The 17,540-nt window shown below is 41.8% G+C and overlaps 1 protein-coding gene across 1 annotated transcript in view; it reads right to left on the bottom strand.

Annotated features, from left to right (window-relative positions):
* The window catches only part of HYDIN (HYDIN axonemal central pair apparatus protein), a 431,085-nt gene that overhangs the window by 166,751 nt on the left and 246,794 nt on the right, over positions 1–17,540 (bottom strand). The window contains exons 21-24 of the mRNA XM_024735584.1: positions 16,768–17,041; positions 14,787–14,930; positions 10,065–10,208; positions 3,262–3,575 (exon numbers count right to left, since the gene is read on the bottom strand). Coding sequence (XP_024591352.1) covers positions 3,262–3,575; positions 10,065–10,208; positions 14,787–14,930; positions 16,768–17,041 — 876 coding nt within the window. The remainder of the gene's footprint in view (positions 1–3,261; positions 3,576–10,064; positions 10,209–14,786; positions 14,931–16,767; positions 17,042–17,540) is intronic.

Here is a 17,540-nt window from a genome sequence, read left to right as displayed (position 1 = left end):
GTAACAACCGTGGAGATGGGAATGAAAGGTTTTTAGAAGGTGTAATAGGTAGAACTTGGTGATGGATTTGATGCGTGGGGTAAGGGAGAGGAGGGAATCTGGATGCCTCTCAGGACAGTGGTGCCATTTACTGGGACAAGGGCCCTGCAGGAGAGGCAGGGAGGGGGCAGGGGAGAGCCTGAGACTGGAGTGGGGTACGCTGGACACGAGTCACCTGCGAGACATCCAGGAGGAGATGTCAAGAAGGTGATGCACTTGGAACTCTGAGGGGTCTCGGTGGAGATACGCATTCAGAAGCCTCTGCAACCGGGGCTAAGTGAAGCTGTTGGTAAATGCAACTCCAGGAAGAGCAGACAGCCTAGGAGGGAGCCCTGCGTCCTACAACTCCATCAGAGTTGCTGCTGGCCCAGAGCTGAGAAGTAGTCAGTCGAGGGGACAAGAGGAAAAGCAGGAGAGTATGGTGCTATTCAAGCCATGAAAGGAATGTGTTTCAGGAAGGAGGGGTTGGACAACTGTGCTGAATGCTGCTAAAGGTTATCTTTCTGAAAAAACCTGACTCTGTCACTCTCCTGATTACAAATCTCACCACTGCCTCCAAGAAAGAGTCTAAGTGCCTTATCATGGAATACCAGGCCTCTCACACACTGCTGCCAATCTACCTGCCCAGACTCGCCTCCCCGGACTGCCCCCCATTGATGAAGTCTGCACTGTGGCTGCACTGACGGGTCCCCTGTGGACACTGATAGGGGCGTGCCACCCGCCTCTCCCGCATTCCTTCTCCTAGATTGCAGTTTTTTGCCTGGAGATCTGCCCCACTCCCACTCCTTCGGTCCATGTGGTTCTGAGGTCATCACTGCAGCGCTTGGCATGGGGCACACGGCCAGGCCAATGCTAATCAAGAGCTTCGCCCTCCCCTGATGGTGACCGGTGAGGGGAGGGGACAGGAAAGGTGATTAAGATGGTCCCATCAGAGTGCATCTCTTGGAAGTTCTGGGACCAAGGCTCATGTTCCTTTTCAGTGGCTCAGAATCTGCACAGACATGGCCCCAGGAGTGCTGGCAGCACCTGGTGACCATGGGAGAAAAGCTGCTCTGAGAACGCGGCTAACTCATGACGGAGAGCAGAGCTGAGACAGGGACCCTGGCTCCAGCAACACTGTTTGAGTCCTTGCTTTAAGCCAGGCCAGAAGCCAGAATGAACTTGGACTTTTGAGTTGTGGGAACCAGTGAATGAACTTTGCTTTTCATTTTTTTTTTAGAAAAAAATTTTAAAAAAATTTTATTTATTTTTTTGGCTGCATTGGGTCGTCATTGCTGTGTGCAGGCTTTCTCTAGTTGTGATGGGCGGGGGCTACTCTTCGTTACGGTGTGTGGGCTTCTCATTGCGGTGGCTTCTCTTGTTGTGGAGCACGGGCTCTAGGCACGCGGGCTCAGTAGTTGTGGCTCGTGGGCCCTAGAGCACAGGCTCAGTAGTTGTGGCTCACGGGCTTAGTTGCTCTGCGGCATGTGGGATCTTCCCGGACCAGGGCTCAAACCTGTGTCCCCTGCATTGGCAGGCAGATTCTTAACCACTGCACCACCAGGGAAGTCCCTGCTTTTCATTTTTACTTAGGGTCAGGTTTCTTGTCACTTGCAACAGAGTCCATGAATCCGAACGTATATACATGCTATTCCTGTTACTGAGAATGTTTCTCTGCTTCTCCATCTGGAGCATTTAACTGGGCCTCTCAGTGCAGCCTTCTCTGACTCCTGCGAGCATTCATTCCCCCGGCATCCCTCAGAGGCTGGCACTATCATGTGTCATGGTTTACACATCTGTTTCCCCAATAGCCTCAGTCCAGTGATCATGTCTTACTCACTTCTGTATCCCTGATACCTCACCCATTACCTGGTGCATAAGAGCCACTTATCAAATGGTTTCTGAGTGACTCTCTGAATGAATGAATGAATGAAATATAAGCAGAGGCTCAGTATCAAGATATTAGAAGATAAAGAAGAAAGGAAAAATATGGTTAAATGAGTGCTTAAGCCAATGAAAAATTAAGTGTATCATCTCCAGTACTGGCCAAGAACATTTTCAAAATGTCATCATTTTAATTGTGGAAATGGCCTCTCGAAAATAAAAAAATACATAAAGCATGTCCCTTGCTCCCAGATAGAAAAAACTCATTTAGCTGTGTTCCATCAGAATAACTTCACACAATCTGGTGTTTGAAACTCATTAGGTCAGGTTGGCTGAGTTTTCCATAATTATTTTAAATGTTCACCATCTACAGAATTTCATCCCAAACCTGAACAGTCATTGGCACCTAATGAGCAGGCTCCATCACTCAGGCCCAGAACCGGCTTCGGTGCTACACTGGGTCATCATCAGATGTTTATGGAAGACATCCAGAGCAAGCCATAGTTACCATGGAAACAGGCACAGGAGAGAAAGGATGGCTATCATACACAAGATGAGGATAGTGTACAGGAAGCATCGACCAGCCAAGAAATAACAAGAGACTTTCCCAGTTAAGAATGGCCATTCAAAATTCAGGTGTTGAAAACCGAGCTGTCCAAACACCCAATAAGGAAATATGCACAAGCCCATCCATCCTGGCCAACAACATGGCTTTTGACCCACATGAAACTGTTATTGAGGCTTGACTGAAATAGGCTGTTCCTAGTTCTTTAAGGGAGTGTTTTCCAAATTAAGTTGGCTTTAGCTTCTAATTCAACAGGAAAGACACTTCTAAACCCAAATATTGTAAAGACAGCTTTTCCCTTCCGGTGCTCACCACCTCCCACTATTTTGTACATAAGTATATATCTATATACATACATACATATATGGGCCATAATGGAACCCACTGAAATATGCAGAAGGTAGAGCTCAGGGCAGCACACATCTCATGTATCACCCTGCTCAATTCGTGCTTTGGGTTTCAAATGCTTATTAAGGAAACTCTATGAAGACTATTTTTAGTGATAAATTTCTAATGATCCAACCACTAGATTCAAAATTAGAGCAGGCTTAGGGATATCACTTTGTTAATTTGGTGGCAGTTGGGGCTTTCAAAGATGTTTTATCTGCTTTTCCTGTTTGGAAACCTAGGATGGACCATGGCTCTTTGTTCCTTCTGTCAATGATTAGTTGTTGGAAGTGAAAGTATTCATGAGAGACCAGTACTCAGAATACAGGAAACCAAGTGCAAAGCCTGAAGGAGAAAAAAATGAAGAGCAGGGGAGAGCTCTGCAGGATTGCCACACTAGTTGGTACCTTATCTGATTTTCCTCATCATCCACCAGGAAGAACCAGCGAAACTTCACAACAAGGGGGCTGCAGTTGGTGACTGTGATGTAGCGGATCACCTCAGTATCATTCAGGATACAGCCAAAATCCAGCTCCATGGTCTCAAAGGTGAGGTTGGGGTAATTCACTTCTCCACGCAGGTGCAGGCTGTCCACTTGAGGGTGCTCCACATACTTGATTTCTAGAACTTCTTCTGCCACCCAAGTATTCAAATCGCTTTTATAGGAAGGGTTGAATTTGACCAGCAGGTCTTTTTCTTCACCCATCTCCAGTTTAATAGGCTACAAACAAGATAATGGAGAATTACCAACCTCCATACTGTGCATTTCCAACCTGATACATGAAATAGGACAACCAAAGTTATATACATACATACATATATATATATATATATATATATATATATATATATATATATATACACACACACACACATACATACAGACACACAGATTAGTAGGAAATATGTATATATACACTTTATCCGTAACTATGTAACCACACTTCACATAAACAGCTAGTATATCGCTATCGATATCTATATCTACCCATATCTATCTATCTCTATGCACTTACACACATATATTTTTTAATAGTTGAAAATGAAAGCAAGAAAAATTTGAAGAAAAATGATTTGAAAAAAGTGATGTTGATAAGCGTTGTGAGGTTGTAAGGATTGAGGAGTTGTAAAAGGAAAGTCTGCAATGAATAATTATTATGAAATATTCTTAACTGAAAATAAATTAGATTGTAAAACATTCTTCCTAGATAAGTGGGAAAAGTTCTTTGCTTAAGAAAATTTTAAAAAGGCTTTCTAAAGGACCCCATGGTGGAGGGGCTCTGTAGAGGGTGACCCAGAAAGGGATGGATTAGGTAATTTAATTTCTTTTCTAACGTCTCCAATTCTAACTCTTCAGCATAGTGGTATCCACTTTCCACTGCTTTCTATTCAACTTAAAATGACACTCCAGAGCCGTACAGAGTTTGTTCGGTAGATTGTGTTTGTTCTTTTCTCTCCTTGATTCAAATCCCCATGTGTTAGTTGACACCAAGGCCACAGAAACACCTTCCCATAGAAAGCCTGGCTCTGAGTTGGCTTTTTTAAGAATTGCTTAATCCCCACATTTAATCGGCATGAAAGCCACCTCCTGGTTTTGCAGAAAGTGCCCTGAGGCAGTAAGGAAGAATGCGCACAGCAACAAATCTGTTTACAGAGCACTTTCCTCTCCACTGAGTTTGAAGGTTCAGGTATTTAACTGTGCACTTCAGTGACATGATCAGATGGCTTCAGCTGATAAAGCGAATCACCGGATTCAAGAGTCAGAGGGTAATGATTCCTCAGTTGGCTAATCCCCTCTGAAAGGCTCGCTGGCCACTTGGCCCAGGTAGCTTGCCACAATTTAGAAGTCATTCTTGTAGACCATGGTATTTGCAGCACTAGGCATCTCAATGCTTGGTGTTTAAATATCTTGGAGATTGACTTAAACACTTCTTCCCCCAGAGGAATGACTTTGCTGTTTAAAGAACAAAAAAAAGAGATGAACAATACAATAACTGAAATGAAAAATACACTAGAAGGAATCAATAGCAGAATAACTGAGGCAGAAGAACAGATAAGTGACCTGGAAAACACAATGGTGGAATTCACTGCTGCAGAATAGAATAAAGAAAAAAGAATGAAAACAAATGAAGACAGCCTAAGAGACCTCTGGGACAACATTAAATGCAACAACATTCGCATTAGAGGGGTCCCAGAAGGACAAGACAGAGAGAAAGGACCAGAGAAAATATGTGAAGAGATTATAGTCGAAAACTTCCCTAACATGGGAAAGGACATAGCCACCTAAGTCCAGGAAGCGTAGCGAGTCCCATACAGGATAAACCCAAGGAGAAACACACTGAGACACATAGTAATCAAACCGGCAAAAATTAAAGACAAAGAAAAATTATTGAAAGCAGCAAGGGAAAATGACACATAACATAAAAGGGAACTCACGAAAGGTTAACAGCTGATTTCTCAGCAGAAACTCTACAAACCAGAAGAGAGTGGCATGATATACTTAAAGTGATGAAAGGGAAGAACCTACAACCAAGATTACTCTTCCTGGTAAGGATCTCATTCAGAATCAATGGAGAAATGAAAAGCTTTACAGACAAGCAAAAGTTTAGAGAATTCAGCACCACCAAAACAGCTCTACAACAAATGCTAAAGGAACTTCTCTAAGTGGGAAACACAAGAGAAAAAAGGACCTACAAAAAAAACCCCAAAACAATTGAGAAAATGGTCACAGGAACATACATATCGATAATTACCTTAAACGTGAATGGATTAAATGTTATACGCAAATCAATCAACATGATACACCATATTAACAAACTGAAGAATAAAAACCATATGATCATCTCAATAGATGCAGAAAAAGCTTTTGACAAAATTCACCCCCCATTTATGATAAAAACTCTCCAGAAAGTGCGCATAGAGGGAACCTACCTCAACATAATAAAGGCCAAATCCGAGCAACCCACAACAAACATGATTCTCAAACGTGAAAAACTGAGAGCATTTCCTCTAAGATGAGGAAAAAGACAAGGTTGTCCACTCTCACCACTATTATTCAACATAGTTTTGGATGTCCTAGCCACGGCAATCAGAGGAGAAAAAGAAATAAAAGGAATACAAATTGTAAAAGAAGAAGTAAAACTGTCACTGTCTGCAGATGACATGATACTATACATAGAGAATCCTAAAGATGCCACCAGAAAACCACCAGAGCAATCAATGAATTTGGTAAAGTTGCAGGATACAAAAGTAAAGCACAGAAATCTCTTGCATTCCTATACACTAATGATGAAAAATCTGAAAGAGCAATTAAGGAAACACTCCCATTTACCACTGCAACAAAAAGAGTAAAATACCTAGGAATAAACCTACCTAGGGAGACAAAAGACCTGTATGCAGAAAACTATACGACACTGATGAAAGAAATTAAAGATGATACCAACAGATGGAGAGATATACCATGTTCTTGGATTTGAAGAATCAATATTGTGAAAACGACTCTATTACCCAAAGCAATCTACAGATTCAATGCAATCCCTATGAAATTAAAAATGGCATTTTTTAAAGAACGAGAACAGAAAATCTTAAAATTTGTATGGAGACACAAAAGACCCCAAATAGCCAAAGCAGTCTTGAGGGATAAAAACTCAAGAGGAATCAGGCTCCCTGACTTCAGACTATACTACAAAGCTACAGTAATCAAGACAATATGGTATGGGCACAGAAACAGGAATATAGATCAATGGAACAAGATAGAAAGCCCAGAGATAAACCTACGAACCTATGGTTAACTAATCTATGACAAAGGAGGCAAGGATATACAATGGAGAAAAGACAGTCTCTTCAATAAGTGGTGCTGGGAAAACTGGACAGCTACATGTAAAAGAATGAAATTAGAACACTCCCTAACACCATACACAAAAATAAACTCAAAATAGGTTAGAGACCTAAATGTTAGACTGGACACTGTAAAACTCTTAGAGGAAAACATAGGAAGAACACTCTTTGACATTAATCACAGCAAGATCTTCTTTGATCCACCTCCTAGAATAATGGAAATAAAAACAAAAATTAAAAAATGGGACCTCATGAAACTTAAATGCTTTTGCACAGCAAAGGAAACCATAAACAAGACGAAAAGACAACCCTCAGGATGGGAGAAAATATTTGGAAATGAATCAACGGACAAAGGATTAATATCCATAATATATAAACAGCTTATGCAGCTCAATATTAAAAAAACAAACAACCCAATCCAAAAATGGGCCGAAGACCTAAATAGACATTTCTCCAAAGAAGACATACAGATGGTCAAGAGGCACATGAAAAGCTGCTCAACATCACTAATTATTAGAGAAATGCAAATCAAAACTACAATGTGGTGTCACCTCACACCAGTTAGAATGGGCATCATCAGAAAATCTACAAACAACAAATGCTGGAGAGGGTGTGGAGAAAAGGGAACCCTCCTGCACTGTTGGTGGGAATGTCAATTGATACAGCCACTATGGAGAACAGTATGGAGGTTCCTTAAAAAACTAAAAATAGAATTACCATATGATCCAGCAATCCCATTACTAGGCATATACCCAGAGAAAACCATAATTCAAAAAGACACATGCACCCCAGTGTTCATTGCAGCAGTATTTACAAGAGCCAGGTCATGGAAAAAACCTAAATGTCTATTGACAGATGAATGGATAAAGAAGATGTGGTAAATATATACAATGGAATATTACTCAGCCATAAAAAGGAACGAAATTGGGTCATTTGTTGAGATGTGGATGGATCTAGAGACTGTCATACAGAGTGAAGTAAGTCAGAGAGAGAACAAATATCGTATATTAACGCATATGTGGAACCTAGAAAAATGGTACAGATGATCCAGTTTGCAGGGCAGAAGTTGAGACAGCGATGTAGAGAACAAACGTATAGACCTCAAGGGGGGAAAGCTGTGGGGGGCTGGGGTTGGTGGTGTGATGAACTGGGTGATTGGGATTGACATGTATACACTGATGACTAAAAAAAAAAAAATGTTGACGGCTACTGCCATACTATCTTCCAATGTACACTTCCTCAATACCTTAGGGGATGCCTGTTTCCACATGCCCTCCCTAACACGAAGCATTATCCAATTTTTGCTCTTTGCCAATCTTATAGGAAAAATAGTGTGTTTCATAGTAATTTTAAATTGCATTTCTTCCAACATGAGTAAAGTTGGGCATATTCTCATATATTTAAAAGCTATTTTCTTTTTCTTTTTGTGAACTCTCTGTTCATTCCCTTTGCCTATTTTTCTATTGGGTTGTTGGTATTTTTCCTGTTGATTTGTAGAAGTTCTTTATTTTTAAAATTATATGTATGCTTTTTATTAAAGTTATATGTGCAAGTAATATAAAAGGTCAAAATGCACTACAAGAGTTATTACAAGAAACAGTAGTTCCTGACCCACCGTGGCATCCCGACAATCCTGAGGCCACAATTTCTCAATTCTTGTAGCACAGCAGGTCTATGGAACAGTTTTTTGGGGCAGAGAGGGGAAAATCCGGTGATGCACACAACTCAGACACCAGGGATTATTCTGGGGTACCCAATTTGCAAATATACTGGGGTATTCTGGGGTATTCTGAACGTTTTGATGAGTTTCTCTGGGGAAGAGCATTTATCTTTATGTCTTGGGATAAGAGTCAGCTGCCCAAGTCTTTTGAGTGGGGTCAGCAGGGACAGCTGTCTGGTGCACAGACAGAATCCCTCTGTTTTCAGCCCTCTGCTACACTCGTTGCCTCTAAGCCCAGGCTACTTGGGCTGAATGACTCCCACTTCTTTGCAGCCTCACTGGTGAATTTTCTATGCTTCAGGTCTTTATGCCTTTTTGTCCACCCACTCCCTTCCTCATTCTATCTTCTAGAATTTGTTTAAATCTCTCATTATTTGGTTATACCCTCCTCTTCCCCTTTTATTTTATTGCTCTGGGTGTCTTTCCTGTTGAACATTTCTACTTTTATTAAGATTTCAGGAGGGACAAGAGTGGGTCTAACCTCCCACCCAGACAGAGAAAGCTGCTTATACCTGAATTTTCATTTTCTCATCCATTTGTTTTCCTCTGCTCTTGAGTTCACTCTTCACCTCCTCTTTGAACACTTGTATCTTGTCCCTGAGCTCTTTTTAAAGACAGGTCATATCACCTGTAATTTCTGTGAGACTGTAGAGAACTCCCTGTTCGTACTGTGGGTTTTCTTCCTGGCACAGGTTCCCTTGCAGGAGGTTTTCAACTGCCTCTTGCTTATGATCATCTCCTCCTTTTATTTCTCTGTTCAAAGATCTTAGCTATTTTTTTCCCCCAAATCATGTTTGAATGAGACCCACTAAAGAATCAGTGAGGAAGAAAGGGCAGGGGAGGGTGGCGGTGCAGTACTGTCTGCAACACGCTCTCACCCAGTGGCTCTGTTCCCCATCTTCCACAAAGATCCGTCTCCCCGAGTGTGGCTCATGGCAGATGTCCTTAAGTCCCAGGCTCCCTCTTCTGAGATCCTGTGATTGCTGCCTGCCCTCACTTCCTCCTCTATGTCACTTCTCCATTAGCTATCTCCCTGGACTGGGAGGCCGAACACCATGGGGTGTGGGGCTGGTCCCTCCTTCAATCCTCCTTCCCTACCGCTCTGCAGTGCCACCTGCCCCAGGGCCCAGCCATTCCCACTGGTATCCTCATGCCCAGCCAGGGATCACAGGGATGATCTTGTGGGAATGTTCAGAGAACACTGCATCCTGCCCCAGACTGGTGGCCAGGGGAGCTCACAGCCTCCTGCTTCAGCCTGGTTCACATTTCTCACTATCTGGAGATGGGCTGGCTGGTTTAGGGTTGGGGCTTTGAGTTTTGGTCAAATTTGAGTTTTAGTCAGACTTGAGGGGGATTAAAAGATCTTTCCTCTCATTAGTGGGAAGTCACTGTTTTCTAAAGTTGAGCTTCGTTATAATGGGCAGGAAGGAAAGGGTCATAATAATGAGCAAGAAGCTCTCCCATTGTAAATAATGGTTTTCCTACCAATTTATATCAGAATTTATTGATTTATGACTCATTTTAGATTTTTCCTGTTTCCTGGATTCTTTATATTTTTCTCGACTGAAATTAGGCAGTGTACCAATACAATTCTCTTCTTTTGTCACACACACAGCACCCGCCTAGGAGTTAGGACACCCTCTGTCCAGTTACCTCAGGAATTGAGGGCAGTGGGGATTTATCAGCCTTGCAGATAAAGAAGGGGCCACTTGTTGAGAGCAACACGTTCACAGGCAGGTTGGAAATGTTCTTCATGACCAAGGGCTGGTAATGAGGTTCCAGGATAGTGTCAGGTTTCTGCAAAAAAGAGAAAAAAGGAAACAAACCAACTTATGGTAAACACAGTAAGCCTTTAGCAACAAATGTCTGATATGCATTGTTAACAGCAGAATTAGCATTCTCTCTGTTTATATCTACAGATGTATGGATTTATATTATATCTATCTGTCATCTATCTATCAAGATATAGATAATATATATCTATATATTATATAGGTTCACTTCCCAGTAGTCCACCATACATTCCAAATGATTTATCTAAATCTCTATAAGGGATTAATATAGATGTAGATATAGGTATAGATATTTTCTATGTATCTATGTATCTATGCATCCATTTCACTAGAAGAGATCCTACTTAAGCCAGAAAACAGATTAGATTTTCTTACTTTCTTGTTGCCTGGTTTAAAAAACCCTATAAAAGCCATGCCTCTGGGTAGAACTGTTACTACAGAAGTTTCCACAGAATCATAAAACAAAGTTTAATAAGTGAATGATATCTTATGGAAGAACCCATGTATCATTACAATGAATAAAACATTTTTTCCTTACACAATATTCTTTTCATGCTTAAAATACCCAATTTGCAAATATACTTATCTTGCTATATTGACAAACGCTTATAACTATTTCCTGAAAATTTTCTTGATAACACTGGGAGAGTTGATTTAGAAGCATGGTTCACTCTGTTAGATCAAATTTCATTTTTCAGTTTTAGAAAGCATCATAAATGGATCTTAAGCTGGAAGTTTCCGGTCAGACTGGATTTTTGTCACTCTGACATTGGGATCCACATTGTTCATTGTGTGCCTTGGAAAGGGGGTCCTTTAATATCACTAGGAAGTGACTGGAAACCTCAGTCTCTGGCCTCCAAAAAGAATCTCCCTCCCATTCCCTGGCTCTTCCAACAACTCTAGCCTATTTTTCCCAGGCCTATTTGTTTTGATTTGCTTTTCTCCCTGTTCCAATTTCAGTTAAGTCCTCCTGACTCCATGTTTTGCTCTGCCTCTGCCTCTGCTTCTTTGTCCAGCATAGTCTTTCTTCCACTGTGGTTCCTGGAGCCACTGGCTCTGAGCGAGCTTGGGTGACCAGTGTCCATGGTGTCTTAGTCAGTTCAGGCTGCTATAACAAATATCACAGACTGAGTGGTTTAAACAACAGCCACTGAAGTCTCATAGTTCTGGAGGCTGGGGAGTCCAAGATCAAGGTGCCAGCACATCCAGTGTCTGGTGAGAGCCCACTTCTTGGTTTGTAGATAGCTGTCTTCTCACTGTGTCCTCACATGCCTGAGAGAAAGATCACCTCTCTTGTCTTTTCTTATTAGGGCACTAATCCCATTCATGAGGGCTCCACCTCCACAACCCTATCCTTTCCCAAAGCCCCCACTTACAACATGATCATATACAGAATTAGGGCTTTGGTGTATGAATTTTGGGGGGACACAAACATTCAGTCCACAAAGTTGGCTTGAGCCACCTGCCTCGGTTGTACCTCATTAGCCCCTCGTGCACTCCCAAAGTTCTTTCGGAGGTTCGGTCTGGCACTTACCATGAGAAGCTGCCACTGTTCCCCTCCCTCTAACATGGTAATATAGGTACTGGGTTCACCTTGCACTTGCAGATTTCATACTACCGTTTGGAGAGGGATGAAGCAGCACTTTCGACCTTCCCCCCCAGGCTGCTGTGTCACTGCAGGTAGCTTTGAAGTGAAGAAGCCACACTAGGTTGGTTTTGGCAAGAGGCCATTTAGAGGTTAGTGATGAGAAAGAGCCGACGGACAGAGAACCCGTTCTATTTTAAAATGACCCTTTCTCTCTGGCCTGTCTCGCCAAATATCAGGAGACAGGATTTGCTTCTGGACTTCATGAAGCAAACTGACTGCTAGTTTCAATTGACCTTTTCAGTTCCACAGAGATGTGGTTTCATCTCTGTGGCTTCTGAACGGTACAATAGTTATAGAGCAGATCAAATCTGAGGAAATGGTTATAGAAAAATTCTTCCCATAGGCAGGCTTGGTATCATTAAAGTCTAAGGTACTAAATCAGATACACTGCCCTGAGCCAAAAACAAGGAGACAGAATGGATAATTGGGTGTACCAAGACAGGTCTCCTGCACACCCTGGGTAATGAAGTCGCATTTCTTCATTGTCCCTGATATGGAGTGAAATGTGAGCAGGAAATGAACAATGAAGAATACAGTAGTAGGACAGATTTCAAACTTGCGATATTTGGGAGGAAGGAGAGAAGAACAAAAACAAATAGGGCGTAATGACTGAATTCATTTTTTAAATTCAACAAGTCACTGTCATATTCAAAATATTTGCTATTTTATTCTAGTGATAAATTCAAACAGTAGACATTTAAACAAGAATATGCTTTTTTTTTTTTTAAAAAAAGGATATAAACAGAGGAAAAGGAACACTACCCACACATTTTTATGAGTGTTTATGTACTTTGGAAAAAAAATCTAATAGGAAACTAAGCTGCATATTTATCATATACTGTAATGTCTTGCACAGAATAGCTATTCAATAAATCTTCACTGAATGTTCTCTGAATGGCTACATTTAGAGAGAATATGATGCAACCAAATTTGGCACAGCTGTTGCCAGTAAATATCTTTCCTGATTACTTGAAAAAGGAAGAATTTAAAACAGCAATGAAAGCTTAACAACTGTAGAAGGAATTCTGGTAGTATTTTCTTTTTATATGTCTCATGGAGATTGTCACAGTTAGTTTAGCATCCTGTAACTGAAACCTTTATCCTACTTCTTCAGTGTCTACATTTCCCACCAGTTTGTTAGGTTAGGGTTTTTGCTGTGTCTTTACTGCCTAATACACTGCAGGTACTCAAAAATTATTTGTTGATTTAAATTGAACTTGTACATCTCACCTCCCGTACTAGCCTATAAGTTCCCTTATTCATCTTCTGGCAGAGCACCTTATCCATGGTGGGTGGTCAACAGATATTTATTTAATATGAACAATATATATAGAATGCACCAGAACAAATGGTCTTGAACATTCTCTTGTTAGCCTCCGTTAACAGAAGGAACCCTGGTTTGTTCTCCCATGACTGGTTAGGCACTGCCACACCCAGTCCTTTCGTGTGACAGCATAGATCACACCATGGGATCTTCCTTAATGCTTGGTCTTCCCAGTTGGTTGTGAAGTTCATCACAGAGGGAATATTCTCACTGTTGTATCTCTACGACCTGACACAGTGCCTGGCACATGGTAGGTGTTGATAAATACTCCACTCCACAGCCAGCGTGACTGTTATGAATACATCTGACCATGTCACTCCCTTCCCTGAAGCCCTCCAGTGGTCACCCAAAACAAAACCCAAAGCTCACAACATGTGTCCCAGTCATGCCACACACACCTGGCCCCTGCCCACTTCTCTAGATGGACTTCATTGTCATTCTTGGCATAATCTCTGTCTGAGGTGGCCCTTCAGGTTTTATGCTGACCAAGCTCTCTCGTGACTCAGGCCCTTTGCATATGTTGTTCCCTACTTCTCTCTCCCCCACTTGTCACCAGACGGACTTCTATTTGTCCTTCCAGTCCCAACTTGAGGCATTTGCTCAAGGAAGCCATCTATGACCTCATGTACAAATAAGGTCATGTCTCCTGATACATACTCTCACTGCAACTTATACCTCTTCTTCATAGCGCTGTTTAGAATTATAATTTAAACAATTAAATTTTAATAGTTTGTTGACAGTTTTTAACCTCAACCAGTCTCTTAGTTGTGACTATGTCAGATTTTTAGCACCCACACAGCCCTTGACCCAGAGGAAGTGTTCCACACATACCTGTCCTGAACAGTAAATAACTCTCTGCTGGAAACCTGCCTAGGACTAGGTCAAGTCCTGCTGTGATATCTCCCCTCCTCTTCACCACCCAGCCCACTGCCCTGAGCAGCAGTCATCCCCATCTCTCCCCTGTTCTGGGCCTCCCCCACTTACCACTCACCCTTAACGGCACATAAAGTTATAGAGAGTTATGGGCATATACATCAAAGAATGTGAATCAAATAGTTTAAGTTGTTTATTCCCAAGCAGTGTTAGGTGAGCTACAAAACAGCTTAACTTGTGTCTCAGTTTCCTCCTGTGTATCATGGGAAAGAGAAGCTCCTGCAGAGATTGCTGTGAGGGACAAATGGGAAAATGTATGTAATGAACATGGCTCAATGCCCAGCACGTACCAGTCATTAGTGGTAGCTATTCTTACTGGTTACTGTAATTATCAAGAATTCTTCTCCAACCATTTCTATACTGTGATGTTTATTTTACCTAGTTAGAGTAAAATGATGGACTGAAATGCATTTTCAGTACACTGGAATACCCCTTCACTTTGGTCTTATACATCAGGAATGATGGAAGTAGAACTTCTATGGCAATTCACTTTTCAAAAGAATGTAGGTTTAGAGTCAGAATTTTTAGTTGAATGTGTATTGGCCTCTGAAGCTTAAAAAACATTGGCTGGGTGTGGGTGTAACAGGATTCCCATTAATTTAGCTTCCGAAATGAAAGCGTGAACATGCGCACCCCTAGCTGGAGCACCCGGCCCTCCCCGACACAGCCCCACTGACCTTCTCCAGTCGGTATACGAGTTGCTTGGTGGAGAGCTGGATGAACGGTGCCACGAACTCACAGATGATGTTCACCGTCATCACCAGGCTCTTCTCCTTTTGTGTCCCGATGATGGCGTGGCACACCAGCTTTTCTTTGACTATCTGCAGACAAGATATACCAGCGTTTGTGGAACCTCTATAGCTTGGAAGACCTAATTCTCAACAATCAGCAAAATGATTCTCAACTACCTGCCTGGGGACACCAGGGAGGAACACATTTTTCTGAGCAGTGCATGTCAGGGATGGGTCTCTGTCACACAAAGTCTGATTGGTTAGATGTGTCCAGGATGGGTCCTGTGTCTACTGCTGACTGTCCCTGAGGACACAATCAATTTACATTCAGCTCATCCAGTGTACTTATGGAAGATTTATCAGGGCTGTTAGGGACTGGATAGGCAAAACAGTGATGGAAGATGCAGATAAAAATCCTTCATGGGCTATCACTGTGCTGTACACCTGAAACTAACACGACATTGTAACTCAACTACAGTTGAACAAAAATATTCAATGGTAGTTACACACAATTTCTTATCAAGGTAGTTGGAAGCTGGCTGGAAAATTTTTGCCTTTCACATTTGAATATTTAAAAATCGTGTACGGTAATTAACACTTCTTTGGACCCAAGAGCATTAGATTTTTATAGAGTAGAAAGGACTCAAAGTGAATTTATAACATGAATAGGCTTTATTGAAGACTGCTCAGGCGTCAGATGTTAATGAATTCAAGTCTTCTCAATTATGTAGCAGAACTTGGAATACAGGGGAGATTTTAGTAAAGCTACAACTGAATTTAGAACCCCAGCAGCTCAGATTTAATGCCTTTAAAATACAGTCAACTCTTGAGAACAACACTGTAAACATGCCTGCAACAGACTGTGAGTGTCTTGAGATGAGGGCCTGCATGCTATTCATCTTTGCATCCTTGGTGCCTAGCACAGTGTGTGCCATGTGGTACATACTCAGTGAAAGTTGGCTGAACCCCTCAGTAACAGAGAGAAAGAACATATTATACACTCCATAATGGGAAATAACCTTCTCTTTTAAACTAAGGATGTGTTTTTCCTGAAAATGTTCTGTGAAGAAACAACGTAAGTGAAGCAAAGTGCCATCCGTGACCCTCGAGGAACTAAGCAGGGAACCAGCTTTCCCATCTCGTCTGCTGGGAGGCAATTTCCTACTGTTTCCTATTTTCATGAGGAGAAAGTTCAGCATCACATCCTAATTTGGTGACACCAGCAGGAGCTCAGGTAACCATCATTTCTCATTCACAACGTCTGCCTTTGTGAAGAGGCTTGTAAGTGATTTCAGAAGTCTTTCTTTTAGGTTGTTAATGGTTTCCAGCCTCCATGAGGGAATAGGAATAAAGAGACACATGGTTGGATCTGCCTAAATGTCTTAAGCAGAATGGTGATAATGTGAATAAGAGCAGAACATCAGAGTTGCTGAAGATAAATGCAGCTCTTTCACTGACACATAAAAAGATGATGATTATAAATGTGATGCTTTTGAGTCAAGCTGAGAGGGAAGGAACTAAGGATATCCCAATACCTGGATAGGAGAGGCAGCCGAGAAATTTTAAGAAAAACATTTTCTTAAAAATAAATATTAAGTGAATACTGCTAAGTATTAATCAGAGGCTTAGCTTTGGCTGAACAGTGGATGTCCCTCTACCAGAGACTTGCTGGCTCTGTTGACTCTGGGGATGAGAACCTGCTTTAAACAGTATTTTAAGACTGGGTTCATGGTAGCTGTAGAAACAAACAGAAAACTCAGCAGAGCTGAACCTTGAATGCGATGGGTGCTGCCATGGTAACTCAGTGCTGTATGCAATCCTTGAGAAACCACAGCCTTTCTTCAGATAAATGTCAAGGGACTCTCCTAAGAAATAGAGCAAAGATTTATTTAGGAGAATAATAGCTTCTAAATGTGTGTCCTCTTACCCTGGGCGTGGCAGAATAGCCTTCAAGTATCACATCAATCGTCTGGCCTGGGTACAGCTCCATCCTGATGGGGTGGAGTTGAAACACGGGGCTTTGAGGATCCCTGGGTGCCTGGGAGCACTGGGATTGGCAGTGGCTCTTAGCACGCCTCTTCTTAGCCAGTCTCTTCTTACCCAGCTTTTCTTGGGGACAGAAATCTTCATTCATCCAGAACAACTGTTGGACCCGACGTCCCTTGTTGGTCAACTTGAAGCGGTAATAATAGGTGTCCAGGCTGGAAAAGAGGAGGCAAGGATTGAGAGGATTCAGCTTTGAGTTGTTCCGTTCAGCTCTACAGCCTTGGGATTTACTCGTCCCGAAGTATTTAAAAAGTGAGCAACAAAATAGACATTATTATTATTTTTTTAATGTAGGAAGGCTAAATGGTGATACTGCTAGGAACTACCAGGACAAGGTAACATCTACTCGTTGGGTCATTAGACTTGAGTCAGTGACTTGAGTTTGGTCCCTGAGTTGCCATCACCAGGAAAGGGGCCGTGGGGAAGTGGCCCCACCCATCCCCAGTCTTTCTCAGCAGGTTAAGCTGCCACATAACACACAGATACAGTTCATGTGAAAATCACTTCAATTTACGAGAAATGGTACTGAGAAGTGAAAGCAAAACAGCTACTGAAGGAGAAGTATATTTCAAATTGTGTTGAGTAAATTTCTAGTAACTAGTTAAATGTCTTGTGATGGACTCAATTTGAAGGGAACTTTAAAGAGAAACAACA

This window comes from Neophocaena asiaeorientalis, unplaced genomic scaffold (assembly GCF_003031525.2).
Source record: "Neophocaena asiaeorientalis asiaeorientalis breed wild unplaced genomic scaffold, Neophocaena_asiaeorientalis_V1.1 scaffold40, whole genome shotgun sequence".
Taxonomy (NCBI): domain Eukaryota; kingdom Metazoa; phylum Chordata; class Mammalia; order Artiodactyla; family Phocoenidae; genus Neophocaena; species Neophocaena asiaeorientalis.
The sequence above is the reverse complement of the archived record's forward strand: the minus strand, read 5'-3'. Positions and strand labels throughout refer to the sequence as shown.